The 17016-nt window shown below is 38.6% G+C and overlaps 1 protein-coding gene across 3 annotated transcripts; it reads right to left on the reverse strand.

Annotated features, from left to right (window-relative positions):
* Positions 1-828: 828 nt before the first annotated feature.
* matr3l1.2 (matrin 3-like 1.2) lies at positions 829-16675 on the reverse strand. Of its 3 annotated transcripts, none has more exons than XM_015349899.2 (21): positions 16371-16675; positions 13303-14248; positions 12109-12170; positions 11902-11940; positions 10958-11067; positions 10601-10650; positions 9942-10058; positions 9663-9788; positions 9281-9421; positions 9070-9194; positions 7735-8305; positions 7480-7603; positions 7105-7127; positions 6442-6564; positions 6132-6260; positions 5692-5829; positions 4786-4913; positions 4113-4428; positions 3560-3719; positions 3335-3450; positions 829-2367 (listed from the first exon to the last, which is right to left on the reverse strand). In XM_015349899.2, exons 2-21 carry the CDS (start codon positions 14083-14085, stop codon positions 2329-2331), a joined length of 3420 nt encoding a protein of 1139 aa, XP_015205385.2. In that variant the 5' UTR covers positions 14086-14248; positions 16371-16675; the 3' UTR covers positions 829-2328. The 3 variants fall into 3 exon arrangements, with proteins under 3 accessions (XP_015205385.2, XP_015205383.2, XP_015205384.2); XM_015349897.2 differs by having other exon boundaries at positions 16290-16675; XM_015349898.2 differs by having other exon boundaries at positions 16135-16675.
* Between the last annotated feature and the right edge of the window lie 341 nt (positions 16676-17016).

Genomic DNA, 17016 nt, shown 5'->3' on the forward strand with positions numbered 1-17016 from the left:
AAACTTAAATGAATCCTGTCAGTTTGTAAAACGTATGGATCAGGTTTAGGCTAGAAAATGCAAGTAACCATGAACAATAACTACTTATAAACTATGTTAAAATTAAATTATTGCATTTCAGACAGAAACCAGCTGTCGGTGATATTTTATATCTTAATAAAAATTGACATAACTCAACCTCTGGTAATTGTGAAATTAAAGCTTCTTCTTCCTTTTGTAGTGTGCAGATAATACAAAGCATTTTTTTAAAATGTACACATAGTTTCTGCAAGTGGGCCTTTCAAAACTGTTTTTCGCAAAATCCATAGAGTGCCTTTTTTGGTGTTGTGCAGCCTGCTTGGCTCTTCGGAAACTCCAGTAACTCTTTGTAATCATGGAAAATTAAACTATTTCCCTTTTTAGAACAACTCAACGTTTGATCCATGAGCTAGGCAGGTATCTTTGTGTCCATGAGGCCATTATCAGTTTTGTAAGATCCTCCATATTTGTCAAGTCTAAGGGCCGTTAAAGGTCCACCCATTCGACAAAACTTCAGTGCCTGGAATTTTTAAAAACCCAGAGCACCAAATCCAGTATCTGAAGAAGCTTTTGTACGTGAAAAATAATGGGAAGATAAATTGGAGGTTTCACAAACAGTCCTCAATTTCACAGGATGATACTGAAGCTCAAACCTATGGAGGGAATCAAGTACTATTTTAATGTGTTTCTTGGACTTCGGACATAGCTTGCTGTCAAGAAAACACAATGTGGAAGAAACAATGGTTTCATGGAATACTGAATTGCAACTTCTCTCCAATTCATCAGAAATGATATAGACATAAATAAGTGTTTCTCTTAAAAATGTTTATTTTCACCCATGTGACTATTTTGATTTGCTTTTACAAATCAGTTTAACATTGCTAACAGCTTGTTTTCTTAACTGAGCTTTATAGTACTTTAAACTATGCCAAGAATAATATAGGTAGTCCTTGATTTATGATGTATGCGACTTACGACCCCTCGAACTTATGATGGCCATCCCCTTAATCGTATTACTGTACAGTACGTGTTTTGTGTCCCATGGTTGGTCGTAACGTTCAACATTGATGACGTCATCAGCCTGCGCGACACCATGCTGCCACATGTTATTGATTGGGTGGTTAGCAAGCAAATGGCTAGCAAGTAAAAAAAGTGTTTGGGCCCAGTGTGCATTCAGCTGACTACATTATTGGCAAGTTCAAGGCAGCACTTTTTTCCATTATTGATTACTTTTAGTGTATTTCATTTTATAATATCTACATTGTATTTTATCATGAGTAAAGAGCAAAACTGGCAAAAAAAATATAACAAAAGTGTATTACACAATGTAGCATTTATGGATGTTACTTCTTTACACATCCATATGGCTCGTGTAGAATCGCGATACACGCGATCTTCGACTGCGACGAAATCGACATGATGGGGTCTTTGGAACCTAACCCTGTCTTAAATCGAGGACTACCTGTGGTTGACTCCAAAACAGTCCTTATACAGTAGAATTTTTCAGACTACAGACCATAAATGTATTGCTTAGATTTAAGATACAATAAATCAGTTTAAAATTGTAGAAAATTGTTTACCTACTGAAGACTTAAGTCTTATTTTTGCATTATCACCAATTTCATCTTACATGGTCTAATTTGTATGGCTAAGAAGTAATACCTTGTAGCAGTCCATTTAACTTCTTGACCATATCTGACAGAACAAAATCTTTAGCATATATTTAAATCAGAAACAAAACCTCAATCAATTCTTAGTTTCACTGTAGTTTATTTTTTTAAATCACTGGTGTTGAGAAAAATGAATGACCCTTCTGACACAACGTGTGGTTTGTAATACATTAGAAATCAACTACTTATGCACACTGAGAAGCACAGACAAAACTTCACTGTGCAACTGAAGCATTTATTGTGATGCTTACAGAAATGGATCAAATCTATGGAAAAAGAAAATAACATGAGAGAAAACATTATAAAAATCTAACCTGAAAAAAGAAACATTTAAAGATGCCGTACTTTTCCCACTGGTATACTGAGAATCCAAAGAGAAGTTTTACAGTTTTTCTTTAAGCAAATTAGGACATTGCATCTTTTCCAATGTATCAATGCACTGGGGAATTGTCAAAAAATAAATGAAAATAAAACTGGATCCTTTTAAGCACATGCAACATTAAAACTATTACAACCATAAGAAATCAATGTATAAAATAGGAATTTTCCTCAAGAAAGCTAATACTTTGTTCTTGCATGGATCTTTCACACTTGAGTATGTTATAGGCTGAAAATAGGATCAATTTTTAACACTTAAATCTCATTGGGAATTATTGGCTCTCTCTTTATCCAGGTGTTTCTGAAAAAAAATACAAAAAACAAATTGGCACAAGAAGGTAATTATTTATCTTCATCAGAGTGTATTAATCATAATAATAAGGGCCAGAAATATACTTGTTCTTTACATTGGCCAAATGCTTTGACTTAGTGCACTTTGAGACCTAAACACCAGAAAACATAGATGGGTTCCTGTAGGCAGCTTAATTGTTCATGTCACGTAAAAGTTGCTGAAAATATTGCTTAAAACAAAAAAGGGCTAACAATCCTAGAGTTATTCCATTACAAAATTAATTAAATAAAAAAAATTAAATTAAGATTTGCAGAACAGCACTTTCAGGCTATTCTTGTTGCAGTATTTCATAGTCTTTGTATAAAGTTAACGTTTCTGACCCATAACTGACTGCAAGTGTATTTTACACTGATTCAATTCATAATGAGCACTTAAACTGGAGGACTTTTCGGTTCTAGCAAGACTGCCTGGAAGGGTTACCAGAATTAGATAACGATTGGTGAATTAAAAAAAAGCCAATAAACCTTATTAATAAGACTGGAAACTGGGACCCACAAGGCTTCACAAAGTCATGCAAGAAGTGGAAACAGGTCATTATAACACCAATTCCAGCAGCAAAGATTAACCCGGGGTTAAAAGTGCCGAAATCTAGAGCCACCTGATCCTACTGAAATATCCCCCCATTAAAACAGACTTATTGATATTTATGACGACTGCTGGTATCAATACATTGATGTAGATTTAAAACTAATTCAAATCATAATAATCAACATACATAATTTATATTTCTACTGTGTTTTTAATTCAAAAGAGCTCAAGGCACTTTACATATGAGGGGACCCACTTAATCTACCACTTGAATTAGGTACCCTGCAGAAAGACAAAGCTCTTGTATTTTAGAGATTTGCTGTTTTTCTGAGCAAATCCACTTTAAACAGGGCCAGCATAAATCACAGATGATCTAATCGCAACATACCTTCAGTTTCTGATAATGAGACAGGCTACTGCAGTGAACTTTCTTTGCAGTTTCCTCATTGGAGTAGAACAGGAAGCAGACTCTGCAATAGTACCCCATCTTCACATACTCCACACCTGAAAAATGATCAAAAACCAACTGTAAAACAAAACCTACTGTCTTATAAAACCATTTTAATCCAGGAGCTGAATCAACCAAAAAAAAAAATCCTCCGCAGTTGCTTACCTACAGGATTGTTGGGCTGGTATGGCCCTAGAGGGACAGGTGTCAGCTCTGGCTTACTCTCAGGCCGTGGTTTAGTCTGAGGAGTCTCCTCTTTATCACAGACCTGGGTAGTCTCTCCATTGGAAGATGCAGCTCCACCTGCATCATCACTACTGGGCTCCTGAAAGACATGGATTTATTACAGAATTCCTGTAGAGCTCAGTTGGTCTATCACAGAAAACAAGAAAAATGCTACCATTTATTGATCATAAATATTTAAATATTGTTACAGTGGTCTTCAAAGCAAATGAAAGTTCACATTTTGAAGTTCTTAAATCTGGATAGAAACTGAACTGTTGCGGCTGAGCTTACAAAGCCAGTCAAGTGAGGATCAAAAGGAATTTTTTACATCCAATAGTTAACTGCTTTGTAAGAGTGCTTACAATCTTCATCACTTCTAGAGCAGCACAGAAAGAGGACAAGGAGGGAACCGGAGCGCGAGAGAGCGATCCTCAGACTCTTACACCACTGCAGCCTGTTGCTTTGGACGGAATATCAGATCCTGTCTGCTCACCTCTTCAGCACTTTTCTGGCATTCTGCAGTGTCTGGAGATTCACTGTTCTTCTCTTCCGAGTCGCTGCTCTTCACATCCGCAGCATCTCCCTGCTCACTCTTCGTGGCAGACTCCTCCTGCAGCTCTTTGCCGTCCGGCTTCTCTGGCGAGCCTCTCTCCTCTCGAGTGCAGAGCTTCTTCACTGGGGGGCCCTCTTCTGTAGCCTTGGCTTTAGACTCCGAGCTGCCAGGCGCATCCTCCTCACTCTTGGTGCTCTCTGTCCGCTCTCTCTTGGGTTTCCTTTCCTCTTCAGCGTCGGAAGGAGAGGGCTTACGTCTGGGGGGGAAAAAAAAAGACCAGTTTTAAGAGCAAACTATGATACAGTAAGAACACCTGAAACTGCACAGCCGTCACCATCTCTCATTCTTCTAGTGTCTACATGAAAGTTGAGCTGAATAATGAAAAGCACATGGGTGAAACTAAACTCACAGTATGCATGTCATCCCCATTGTCACAAATGTGCAGAGAAGGAAACTGTATTAACCACCTTTACAATCTCCTAACCCCTAGAATGTGAAAGGCTTCTCTGATAAAGATAACATGCCCAATACCTCAGGTACCTCTAAGTGTGATTATAACCACAATCAATTTAAAAGCAGTTAAGAGTAGAGAACGGGAAAAACAAATACCTACCCTCGAAGTGTTTTATATTTTTTGCTCACATACACAGTCAGCCATTTGCCTCCAAATTTAGGTGGGTTGTCTTTGTAAGCCTGTGCCATTTTCTCTGCCTGTTCAGGTTCTGCCATTTCAATGAAACACTAAGAAGAAACAAAATGATTTGTAAAATCTCATATTAGTATAACTTTCCAAGGATCAATTTAAACTAGGAATTCTGTGAAATTCTTGTAATTGATCCCTAAAGACTAAAAATTACCTTACCCTAATTTACTATGCAACTTACACTAAAAAATTAAACCTTTATTAAAAAGTGACCCCCTAGTGGTCTTTGAGTAATGTGGTTGATTAACACAAACAACTGCCAATATTTCAAACAACAGTTTAACTACTGTATACTTGAAATTCATGTGTTAAACATAATTGTTGGGATCTCTGTTTTGTGCTCTGGGAACAGTGATTAGCTAGAAACTCTAGCCTTACTGAAAGATTGATAAGGTTAAATCTGAAAGCGACTCAGAAGATGTTAAATGACAAGAAGCTCATCTCATTTTACAATTATTTTTAATGCACTGAACTTAAAAATGATCAAAAGTAAGTTTAAATGATGGGTTACACAATCCCTAAAAATACAGAACCCTATGCACAATGTGAAAAATGTTTCTACTATTTATGCTGGAAATGTGTCTATTGAGAGTACACAAAATGCAGATTGTAATTTTTCAGATTCTTATCATGGTTCCAAAAGTAGAAAGAGAATAATGAGTCAGATACTAGTAAAACCCCAAACTGTAATTAATACAGTTGTGTAAATGCAGAAACAGGAAGCCAAGACATTTGTTACCAAGTATTTATTAATGACACCAGATACTTAAATTAAAACCACAGTTTAACTGTTTAACATATTAAATTTTTAAATACCTCTTTACGGTTCCGATTAATAAGATACCGCTTCACAGTTCCAAAAGGCTGAGCAAGTTTTAAAAGTGAGGCATCTGTGAACCTAAACCAGGGGATCTGTCCAATATAGATGACTCTTCCACTTGTTTTCTCCTGAAACTGAGTAAAGACGACAAAAGGGTTTTAGTTGTTAAAGTTGGCATTTTGTTGAACAATGAATATGTACAACAGGGGAAAAAATCTTCATGTTAAATAATACATTGTCATCTGTTTAGATTAAAGCCCTCTAGGAAAAATGCCACTGAAAAGCACCAACACAAATTACATAGCTCTTCTGTGGCTATAATGTCTAAAAAGAGCTGTTCTCTACCTCAAGTGCTTTTTTTAAATTGGCGTTCTGTGCTACAAAAACAAAGTACTTCTATTGCTTAAAATGTTATTTTGCATCACGCTGAACATACCTGTATGGTCTTATAGGTGTGTGAGAGGTGTATATTCACAGGTTTTCCACACACCATTGCCGTGACATTTGTATTGTAGAATTCGACCATTGCTTTTGCCTCCTCAGGTGTTGCCATTTCCAAAAACGCCTGTTTCATACAGAAAAAAAACTGCTGATCAAGGCAGAAAGGTTCAAAACGTTTTCAGCACTACAAAAGCAAAGTCTTGTGATGCAAGCCTCAGAACCCTTCTCTAAAAAAGTGGTACATTTACGATGGAAGGTAAAATCAAAATGACTGTGATCATGTCCTTTGTCTTTCTGAACCCTACCTCATGCCTGGTGTCCAGTACCAGATGTTGTACAACTTTCCCAAAAGGCTTGGCAAGTTTCAGGATATCGGTTAGGAAGTTGTAACCTCTTTTAAATCCTCTAACATTAACAACTTTCCCTTCCTGCCAAGAGGGAGATCGAGACAGTTTCATTATTAAACTTTTATTCATGATTAAATCAATGAACATTCACTTTCATTGCATGCACTAGCTTCTACCAAAAGTTGGATTTTCTATGGAACATGTACATTTCTTGATAGCATTACAGAAAGAAAGTGGAACTTGTGCATTTATCATTTAAACCCATACAATTTGGAATCATTGGAATTCTTTATCTGACAGCAATGACACTGAATGACAATGGCCAGACATGCTCTTCCAACCTGCACAACCATTGACCAACTGACCTTTCACAACACCACTGCAGACCTGGTAACATACAAAGATTAATCCAGTTGGGGCAGCCCACTGCCAATTGTGTGCCACCACTTAGGGAATGCTGCTGCTAGCCAGTTACATTACCTTGAGTATTTAAAGAGGTTTTAAATCCACTCTAGTTATCTCCACAGAGATAACTATAAGTATTTACAAACCATTATGTTTTTTTTATTATTTTGTATTGCATTGTGACCTGCTGTCGGAGAAAAAAAAAAAGATACACACCTGGGATTCCCTCTTTGAATCTCCTACAAAGGAAAAAAAAAGGTATTGAAAAATTAAGTATGCAACAAGGAGACTTGTCTACGAATGGGTAAAAAAAAATACAGAAGTCCAGCATAAATAAGTGTAAAGGCAGTTCATTTCCGTGAAAGCCAACTCAAAATTTCAAAAGATAAAACTTAGCAAGAGATATGCAGAAAATATATTCACCAATTTCCATTTCCTAGAATAGCATTCTAGTGCCAAAATGGTTCACTGGATGAATGTTCCTTTAAATCAATTTCAGGTTTATTAAAGAAGGGATCACTTGGTATTTGGAAATAGGCACATGGCAATACATTAATAAAGTAATGGTGAAATGGCTGAAACTAAACTTACTTGAAGTGTCCATTTCGGTTTCTGACACAAGCTGTGAAAGATCTGCTGAATCTTCATCTGCAAACTCATCCAAAGTAACAAAATCCTCCATGTTCTCTGGGAAATCCTGCTCCAGAAACCCTTCCTGGAATCATAATATGTACTATTTCAACAAACAAATGTAGTCTATTGAAGACTCTTCTCTTGAAGCGATTCTTTTTCCACAATCAAAAATGAAACATGGTCAAGAACCGTTGACTTCACACATTGCCTTACCTCTTCATTGTCTCTCTCTTCTGTTGGTACCTCTGCACTCTCCCCCATCTCTTCTGGAACTACCTCTGCTGGAACCTCCAAACCTTCAGTGGGTTTCTCCGGTAGCGCGTTCATCTCAGCAGGCTCCTGGGGCTCCTCGTTTTCAGCTGGCTCCGTTGTTTCAGAAACGTCCAGGGGCGTGGCCTCTGGCTCTTCTTGTTTGATTTCAAATTCTGCCGTAGGCTCCTTGTTTGGTTCTTCTTGGACCAAAGTGTCAGATTCCTGCTCCTCCTCTTGGCTTTCAGACATCTCCAAGGCCTGAGCTAGTTCCTCTGAGTCTTCTTCCATTCCCTCTTCTACCTCAATCCCCTCTGCACCCCCTTCCCTTGCCATCACCCCAGACCCTTCGTCTCCAGAATTTTCCTCGGGTTTGGCTTCATGCTCCTCTTTCTTTTTTCCAGCAGAAGCAGCTTTATCTCTGGAGGTCTTCTCCTTGGTTGTGGATTGTGGCTTTTTACACAGGTCTTTGCTCCCTATGCTGCTGCTGCTGCTTCTCTCCAGCTTCCCTGAAGTACTCTTGGAAGGATTCACTCTGAAACACAAAAGTGAAATCTGCAATGCTCTGGACAGACTTATGCCAAGGACAGAGTGTGACCTAAAAGATCAGATAATCAGGTTATAGATGGGACGGGGTACATTTGTTAACTGGCTAGAAATGTTTTCACTTCTTTGTTTGCAGGAAAGAAGACAGTGATAGGTCAAGTGTGTATCACTCTCCTTGAAGCAAACAGCCTAAACAAAACTAACTTTCATTCTCAAACTGGTTCTTTTTTTGACCCAGGGTATTGATTATTATTTTTGTTGTGGTGTAATCTTGAAAAGTGATTCTGAAAGTTACAATGATTACATGACAAATTGTCACAAAAGTGAATACTAGATATACAAATGGCTAAAAATGTACATTTCTACTATACAACAACTGTCAGCACAAGCAAGCTTTGCGTCTAAGTTAGGTATCACCATGGGTCAATATACAGTGAAAAGCTGATCTGATCTGGAAAGAGTCAGAAGTTATTGAGACACTTTTTACATATGCCACAGTTTAATGTGGCATACCAACTTCATACTCTTCACAGATGAGTCCAATTTCCTATTTCAAACTGTTTCTCAGATTGTAAATATTTGCAGTGTAAGAGTTTTAGTGTTAGTTAATGGCATTGCAGAACATCTGAAGTACCACTGGCAGAACTTCCTGAAGGAGTGCACCAAGATACAGAAGTGTCATATAAGCAATGCATGACATAACAAACGTGCAGATTTTTCTTTGCAAACAAAATACTGATGCAATGGCCTTACGTGAGGGTCTTGTACTTTGTACAGATGTTCAGTCTGATAGTTCGGCCTCTGATGTGAAGAGGGTGTAAAGTATAGTATTTCACCATCATCTTTGCGTCTTCAGGGTCTTTCATTTGCACAAATGCCTAAAGGGGGAAAAAAAGAAATCGAACTGTTATTTTCTTTACAAAACTCAAAAGCAAAGTAAACATAAAAAAAAACTGTTGCATACCTGCTCATTCAAAAACAGGTACTTCTCCACAACTCCGAAGCGGTTGGCTGCAGCCAACAATTCAGTCTTCTTCTCTTTCACTTTTGGCAAGTTACAGAAATACACCACTTGACTCTCTCTGCTTTCTCCACTTCTGCGTTTCTGTTGGGAGATCAGAAAACGTCGAGTCTTTCAATTAACATTGCCCATGAAACAAGTAGGGGTAAATGACTTAAGTACTAAATATCTTTAAGAATCAACTTTTTAAAATTAATCTTAGTAGTGTGAAAACAATTGACTTTTAACAAAAAGTAAAAAATGGTAAACAATCAATTTAATTAGGACTAGAAAACCCATCGTTAAATCTTGAGCTCAGCTCAAAACAAAGCTTAGATAAACTTACGTTAATAGTGTAGATCTCTGGAGACAAATATAAAGTGATTTTTTTCCCATGGATCACAGCTGGTTTCTGTTGGTAAAAATTCACCACAGCTGCTGCCTCTTCATGCGTTAACATTTCCAAGAACGCCTAAATCATAAAAACAGACGATATTTTCATTTGTTTCAATTTTCCCCAATTCATATACAAAACATCTTTTTAAATGTTAAATCACAAAGCTATATGGCCTGTTATGTTAAACTTATTACCAAAAAACGACTGTAAATTCAAAATTGTGTTTACCTTATTCTGCAGTACTAGATGTTGACATAATGTTCCAAATGGCTGGATCAGCGACTTCAAACCACTCAGGGTAACTACCCCTCTGTCAAACTTTGCAACCACCACTTTGGTTCTTATCTGGTAGAAAGACAGCTTTCATTACTTCGAGATCACTACAACAGCCTGTGACAAGAGCATACAATTCCGCTTCTGATGAGCTGGAGTGTCAGCAAATTTTAATTTCATTTTATGAATGTCCCAGTCAACTGAATTGGACCAATATACCAACTTCCCCCTATGGTTTTCAGGTGCTGGTGCTTGGAAAGTGGTGAATACTTTTGAAAGACATTAGAAAGGATACAGTACACAGAACAACTCTGAATCACAGCTGTTTTAGTGCTACTCCTTTGCAATAGACTTAAGCTCATATTTAAAACAAAGTTCCACAAATATAAAACTTTATTAGGGTTAAGCCTGTCCTGCCCAATTTTCAAATTTCTCTAGACTTTCAGAACTATCAAAATCTGAACCACTGAATATTAGTTTTATTATCAAAATATTTACTTAAAATACATACATAAATCCAATGCTCTTGTTAATGCATTGCTAAATATAAATGGGTTAGTAAATATTTTATCTGAATGCTTTGGTAAATATCTTCAGTTACAGAACAGGATTACCTTTGGCTTTGAAGGAAAGGCTGCATCACCTTGGCCTGAAAGTAGATTGCCTTACAAAGGAAATAAAAATGAGAAAGACATGAAGCAATAGCTGATTTATACCCATATTACCAAAAAAGAACAATATTTATATATTTCAGAAGGAATTACTCACTGTAAAGGCCTTTCAGAACAAACGTAACTTTTCCCATGGCAAACATGCACAAGATCATTAAGCCTGTGCATTGCCTGTGGCATAAATGGCAATTACTGCTCTAATATTACACCCTATTAAACTGCATCACAAGTCCTGCACACATCTTGAAGTCTGCAATAACGACATACGAAATATCAACACTGCAGTATTTGTGATGTTACCTGGAGTCCAGGTGGAGGTCAGCCCGCCTCTCTGAAGCCCAGGAACAAGGGGTGCAGGACCCAGAATCCCTTCTGCTCGATTGGTTGTTTCCAGCAGGAGGGCATCTGGCCTGTAGGGAAGAATGAATGTCACAATCTTACACGCTGTCAGATTAAGCACTGGTTTTACCTTAATCTGGGGGGTTAACATTATGATCTTCTTAGTTCTTATCAATTTAAAAGCTAAAACGGAGCCTCTGTGAAAATCACCTGCTTCCATGAGGTTTCTACTAAGAAGACATTAAGAGAGAGGGTAAGAGGGTTACTGATAATGATAGCTAGTCACAAAACAAATCTGGTCTACAACAAGTAATTAAAGCTGAGGCGCTTTCAATTCACAGATGCATTCTACCGTCTAATCACTGTTGATATACAAGGCCATCGATTTGGTATGATTTACTCTGGTGGATCTGCTGGCTGTCCAGAAATGTGCTGACAGCTTCCGGACTCCACATTCAGCACACATAGGCACTTTAGCCCACCATTGTGAATATAAAGAGGTATAGTTACAGCATTTTTTCAAGAACCAGCACAAATCAGATAGTCGCCTGCTGACTCAGGAGCTGCTGTTTCGGTTTACTTTCACTTTAAATACATATTCTGCTTACTACAACTTGAGCAAATCAGTCACTTAAACCATCTGTCCACTCCTAAAAAAGGCAGCAGCAATTTACAACCTACTACATTCCCCTCTTGCAATGTCCATTTAGGACAGTGCAGTCTATTTGCTACTATTCTACATTTCTTCCTAATAAGGTTCCCCTGTTTTGGATATACAATGCCTTACATATTAAGTTGTGATTATGGAGTACAACTTATTTACAGCGCATGGTGAATTTTAACAGATTAAAAGACACTACTGTCCCAGCCATAGTGACGAATCTTTCATAGAACTTGGTACTCACACTCTGTTTGCCAGACTTTGAGGATCCCAGTCTGGATACCTGTGAGATATTAAAAGATTAGTAGTTCATTCTGAATGACAAATTTACAATAAAAAAGCACCCCACACAGCTTAGCCAAAACAAGAACATTTCACAGTGTTACATCTTTGGAATTCCTCTCAACAAAAACATCAGTGCAGTGACGACCCATCCAACAAATTCACTTACACTTGAAGGAGGAGTCGACGACACTCTGCATGTCGTAGCCCGTTAATGTGCTGAGTCCACTCCTGCATAAAAAATAAGCACTTATGAGAACAAAATAAAGCCTTTCCATAAAACGAATCCATCTGAAAAATGACCCTACTCTGCACATGGAGAAGGGAAAACTAGCCAAAGACATAGAAGTTAAACACATGGCCATTTCCCCCTTTCCTTTCACAGCCAAGTTAAAAATCAGTTACTGTTAGTCAATCCAGCCGACTGCTGTAGGGAGCAGTAGGCCCTCGTAGAAAGGATGGGGTCCCTGTATGTTTTCCTCTGAAATAAAGTCAGAGCCACCCAGTTCTTCTTCAGAGAGTGAATCCCATAGCACCTACAGGAGAGGTAGCATCAACTGGAGGAGTGATGCAGCTCTCACAAGTTCACAAGCTCCTGGCAAACCAGAGCAGGGTTTGTGGTGTAAGAAAGACCCAGACCGGCACAAGCCCACCCAAACCTGGAGGAACTGAGCCAATTCTGTGCATTGCTATGGGACCAGCAAATAGTGCAAACTTGGTCCAGCAAGATCTGGGCTCAAAGTCTGATCTCTGAACAGCAACTTTACAAGGAGAACCACCAACAGGCTCCACATTGAACTAACTGTGAAATTAAGAAAGTTAAAGAACTTTTATGATTCCCTATTGTTTCAAAAATAAATGTAAGATGCCAGAGTCATTGATCAAAATGTTAAACAAGAGCTTTGTGATATGCACTACATTTGCAAGGAAGAATTGATTTTTTTTTAGCTTCTGGGTTTTAACCATCTATATGAAAGAACAATGCACACCAAAGCTACTTTCATACCCAAATTCACATTTAAAGAAGAGCCCTTGTTGTTCTTCACAATATCCTTGTGTATCGAAATGCATTTTTGCAGGTCAGATGCAACAATTTGTTTCCCCACTGATACGACCAAGGCAGCTTGATTTCCATTGATACAACAGGAAAGAAAGGCACAATTAAGTACTTAATTCCAGATTTCCAGATGCAGTTCCAGGATTTTCATGGTTAAAAAAAAAAACCTTTCACAAATTAAGGTTCCAATTTCAGGTTTAACTGCAAAGATCTGCAACTATTACCATCTGGTAAAGGTACACAAACAGGAGAAATAGTGTTTTGGTAAGATAAGGTGTGCATTTTACATGTAAAAAGAATACTCACCATGCTAGAATGCACATCAAAATCACAAAGTGAGCACACATGAGGGAACAACCGGGGCATGACTCCATGGAAATCCTGAACTTTGCCAGGAGAGGGGGACCCTGTCCTCCTCTGCATAAACAGGCTTTCGGATCCCAGAGACGTGCCCATTTGCTGATTGTCGGAACCATAGCGATTCTGGGAAAGCTCAGAATAACGGCGATCTCTGCTGCCTCCCTCGGAATAGCCTATTCTCTCAAAGCTTCTGGACTGCCCCTCCTGCGCGTGGCCGTAACTAAAGTCAACTGCTTGACTGCGGCCAGAAGATTCTCCGACAGAACTGGCAGGCCTAGCATGCCTGACGTCATTCCAGTCATCCCTGGAAGCCCGGTAGGGGGGATCCGGTAAGAGGGGTGGAAGATCTCTAGGGTCATTCATACGGCGGCTCCCTTCACCTTTTCTGGCCTTAAGCTGCATTATAAGACGCGGCAACGTTTCCACACTGATGTTATCTTCAGGAATCTGTGCCAGTATATCCAGGTCTTTGGGTGAAAGACCAAGACTAGCAAAGAGCTTCATAGCATTGTCAACATTTCCAGTGCGTAGCGAAGGGTAAGAATCCTGGCCTCGGCCCTCAGCCCTTAAAGGAGATGTCATGCTATTAGAGGGCCTTGACGATGGAGGGTAGAAGTCATGGGAACGCTGGTCACTCATGCTGAAATTCAGAGACTCTGCAGCAGCAAGGAGACCTCGTCCTGCAGTAAAGCCCTTATGAACACTGTTAGATGGGGTCTTCTGGGACATTGCCAGACAAAGCTGTATTTTAGCTCAGTAGCACAGAGAAAACAAAGCCACAGACTAACAAGTCTCCAGGAAAAAAAAGTCTGTAAGTGGAAGTCAAAGGCATAAAAGGACAAGTGAACTGAGCGATCGGAGTACTCCTCTTCTCTGATGGTATCAAAATGCTCTGCAGAAACACAATCAGAAAGGATTAGGACCCTAGTATCTGTTATGCTGAAACGTGCTTTGAACACCAATATTTTAAAAAATGCTCCTCTAAAGAGGGCAATAACCTAAGGTAATGCAGTTTAACACCATGACACTGCAAATCTGCAAAGAATGTATAGGTCAAACAACTTGTCAATGGTCAAACATGGGGAAAATAGGCATTAGCAGACATTTTGAAAGATTTCAGCTTTTTAATAAAAGCCATAGCTGCTAAGAGCACATGAAAGGTAATAACGAATGTGAGAAGTGGTTGCAGGTAGCTATTGTTTGCAGGTGTCAGGGCTCACAGATGGGTGTAGATCTTGTAAAACGAGGAATCAGCATTAAGCCCAGAATGAGACTAAGTGACATTCAGATTAAAACTGTGTTTAGCCAAGATAAGGGCACCAATTTTTTTGGTAGCAATCATTAGAGATGAACATATCACAGAACACTATATATTTATATAATCTAATGGCATAGACGAGCAGTCCTCATAGATTCTGCAAGCCAAGGATATGACTATAAAAGCAAAGAGGGTTTCACCAAAGAAATCTTACAGGCAATAAAAAAGCAGACATATCCGACTAGGGTTTATAAAATCTGAGTGTAATATTTAAAGTGCCCAAAAGGTGTAGCTAAATACAGCTTTCCCAGAGCCCAAATGGAATGAATCACACAGAATGCCACCATAAAGGACAAAGAAAGTGCTGGACAGTCAGCTAACAAGTGAAGTGTTCAACATAAAGAACGACACCCCTCCCCCCAACCAAATTCACTAAAGCTGAAAGCATACCCCTGAAAAGGAAGGCGAAAGACTAACTGATCTGCCATTTCGCTCCAGAAAACCTAATTCCTTGATGGGCGGCCATTAAAGACCCCCCCATCTTTCCATAGCTGCTCTTTAAGCAAAAACAATAGCAAAACGAACAAAAAACGTTCATTTAGGAAAGCTTTTAGACCCTTTTCTTTCCAAATTCACCATGTTTGTGCTACAAGTTTTGTTTCACAAATGTGGAAACGGCACAGCTATTCAAAACGAACGCACACTACGCTCCAGAACTTTATATTACCTATCCCGTTTGTTTTTTGCATGAAATAAATGAAGATGCAATAAAAGCCTCACGAAGATGCAGAAAAATGCCTCAACCCTATACTACTTCAAAACTAAATACGCCACCACGCCTTCATTTTAACGGGAGAACATCCCTGCAGTCTATCTTAACACGCAATGAACTTGTAATCGCAAGTCTCAACAAAGAACTAGTAAAAGCCTAGGTCCAGTGTCAAACAAACATGTTATAAGCAGTGCAATTATGGAATGCTAGAATTTAAATAACCGTAAATGGTTTACATCAATTAAATATTACATCTTTAAATTCATGTTTTATTTAAAAGTCATTTAAAATAAGTCATTTGATACTCTCAAACAGACGTCTTGCAGTATTGCAAGTCTAGCACTCCACCTAATAATTTGGACGCAGTAGTCCTTAGTTTTAATACACCCTCCTAAAAAATAAACAATACCTCAATTCTTAGAAACATTAACTTCAGCTTTTTCGTAACAAAACAAAATCTGTTTTAGGATTTCAGACGCATAATGCGACTTGCTGCGCGCAAATTTCGTACGACTCATAACTAACCCCAAGGTATATAGTTACAGAAGTAAAAGCTGAAAATTAACCTTTTACTGATGATCTGCGTATGTGGATCATTAGCAGGCATCACACAATCGAAAGGTCTAGATCTCACACCACGCATTTGCGATATTTAATTGAAAATGTTTCTCATCTTGACAGGATTATCTCAGTTAGCAATATGCACAACACTCTTACGTTGCAAACACATAATAAAACCTTCACAAACCTCACATATTGCAATGCGAAAAGCCGACCAAACCAAAAGGCCCCCAAAGCAGGCCAAGGCGCTTTTTTACAGTCTATGTACCGTCTAGCATAATATCCTCGAACAAGAAAATACAGTAATATTGTTACTAAAATGACGCGTGCAGTTTTACTTACAAATGATATATCTATACCCAAAACAAAAAACAAAAAACGTAACTATAAAGTTTATTAGTGGATGTTTCGTTTACAACTCACGTCTCCCTCCTCCACCTTCGCCGCAGAAAGAAGAGATTCCGCGGTTTAACTTCCGGAATTAAAAGGCCCCTGTGCGGCCGCAAGGCGGAGAAATCAACAGTCGAGCACAGGATCGAGAGAATACCGTGACGCTTCACGTCCTTTCAAAATGTATTTTCTTGTGGCGAAGCCCCTTTCGCCCCCTCTGTTGCTGAAACAAATGCGACACCAGCTCATTTCTTTTCGAATCTCGGCAATCTGAAAATTAAACCGGCGAAAATAATGGACACCGAGTGAATACACAACAGACGAAAAGTGCGGGACAGCCCGCACCGCTAAAGCGATACTGTTGTATTAAAAGAGGAGGGTTGGATGTTTTGAAGTTTTTTTTTTTCTCGCATCTTGATTTTAAACCTACATTGCGTGGTCCTATACCACGTCGATGTAACGGAAGGATGAAATGTGCTAATATTCTGTAATAAATACAATCTGAGCAATATAATTTTACCAAGTGAAATCTGCCTGTTTCACAGTTCGCTGTATACCCTGTAATTATGTCCTACAACTGTAGTCGGGGTTTTCCCCCCGTCACTCCTTTATTCCCATTTTGCATAATTTTCACGTTATGTCATTTTTGTTACATTCTTGATTTGATTTACTGTTCATT

The sequence above is a fragment of the Lepisosteus oculatus genome, chromosome 11 (genome assembly GCF_040954835.1).
Source record: "Lepisosteus oculatus isolate fLepOcu1 chromosome 11, fLepOcu1.hap2, whole genome shotgun sequence".
Classification (NCBI taxonomy): domain Eukaryota; kingdom Metazoa; phylum Chordata; class Actinopteri; order Semionotiformes; family Lepisosteidae; genus Lepisosteus; species Lepisosteus oculatus.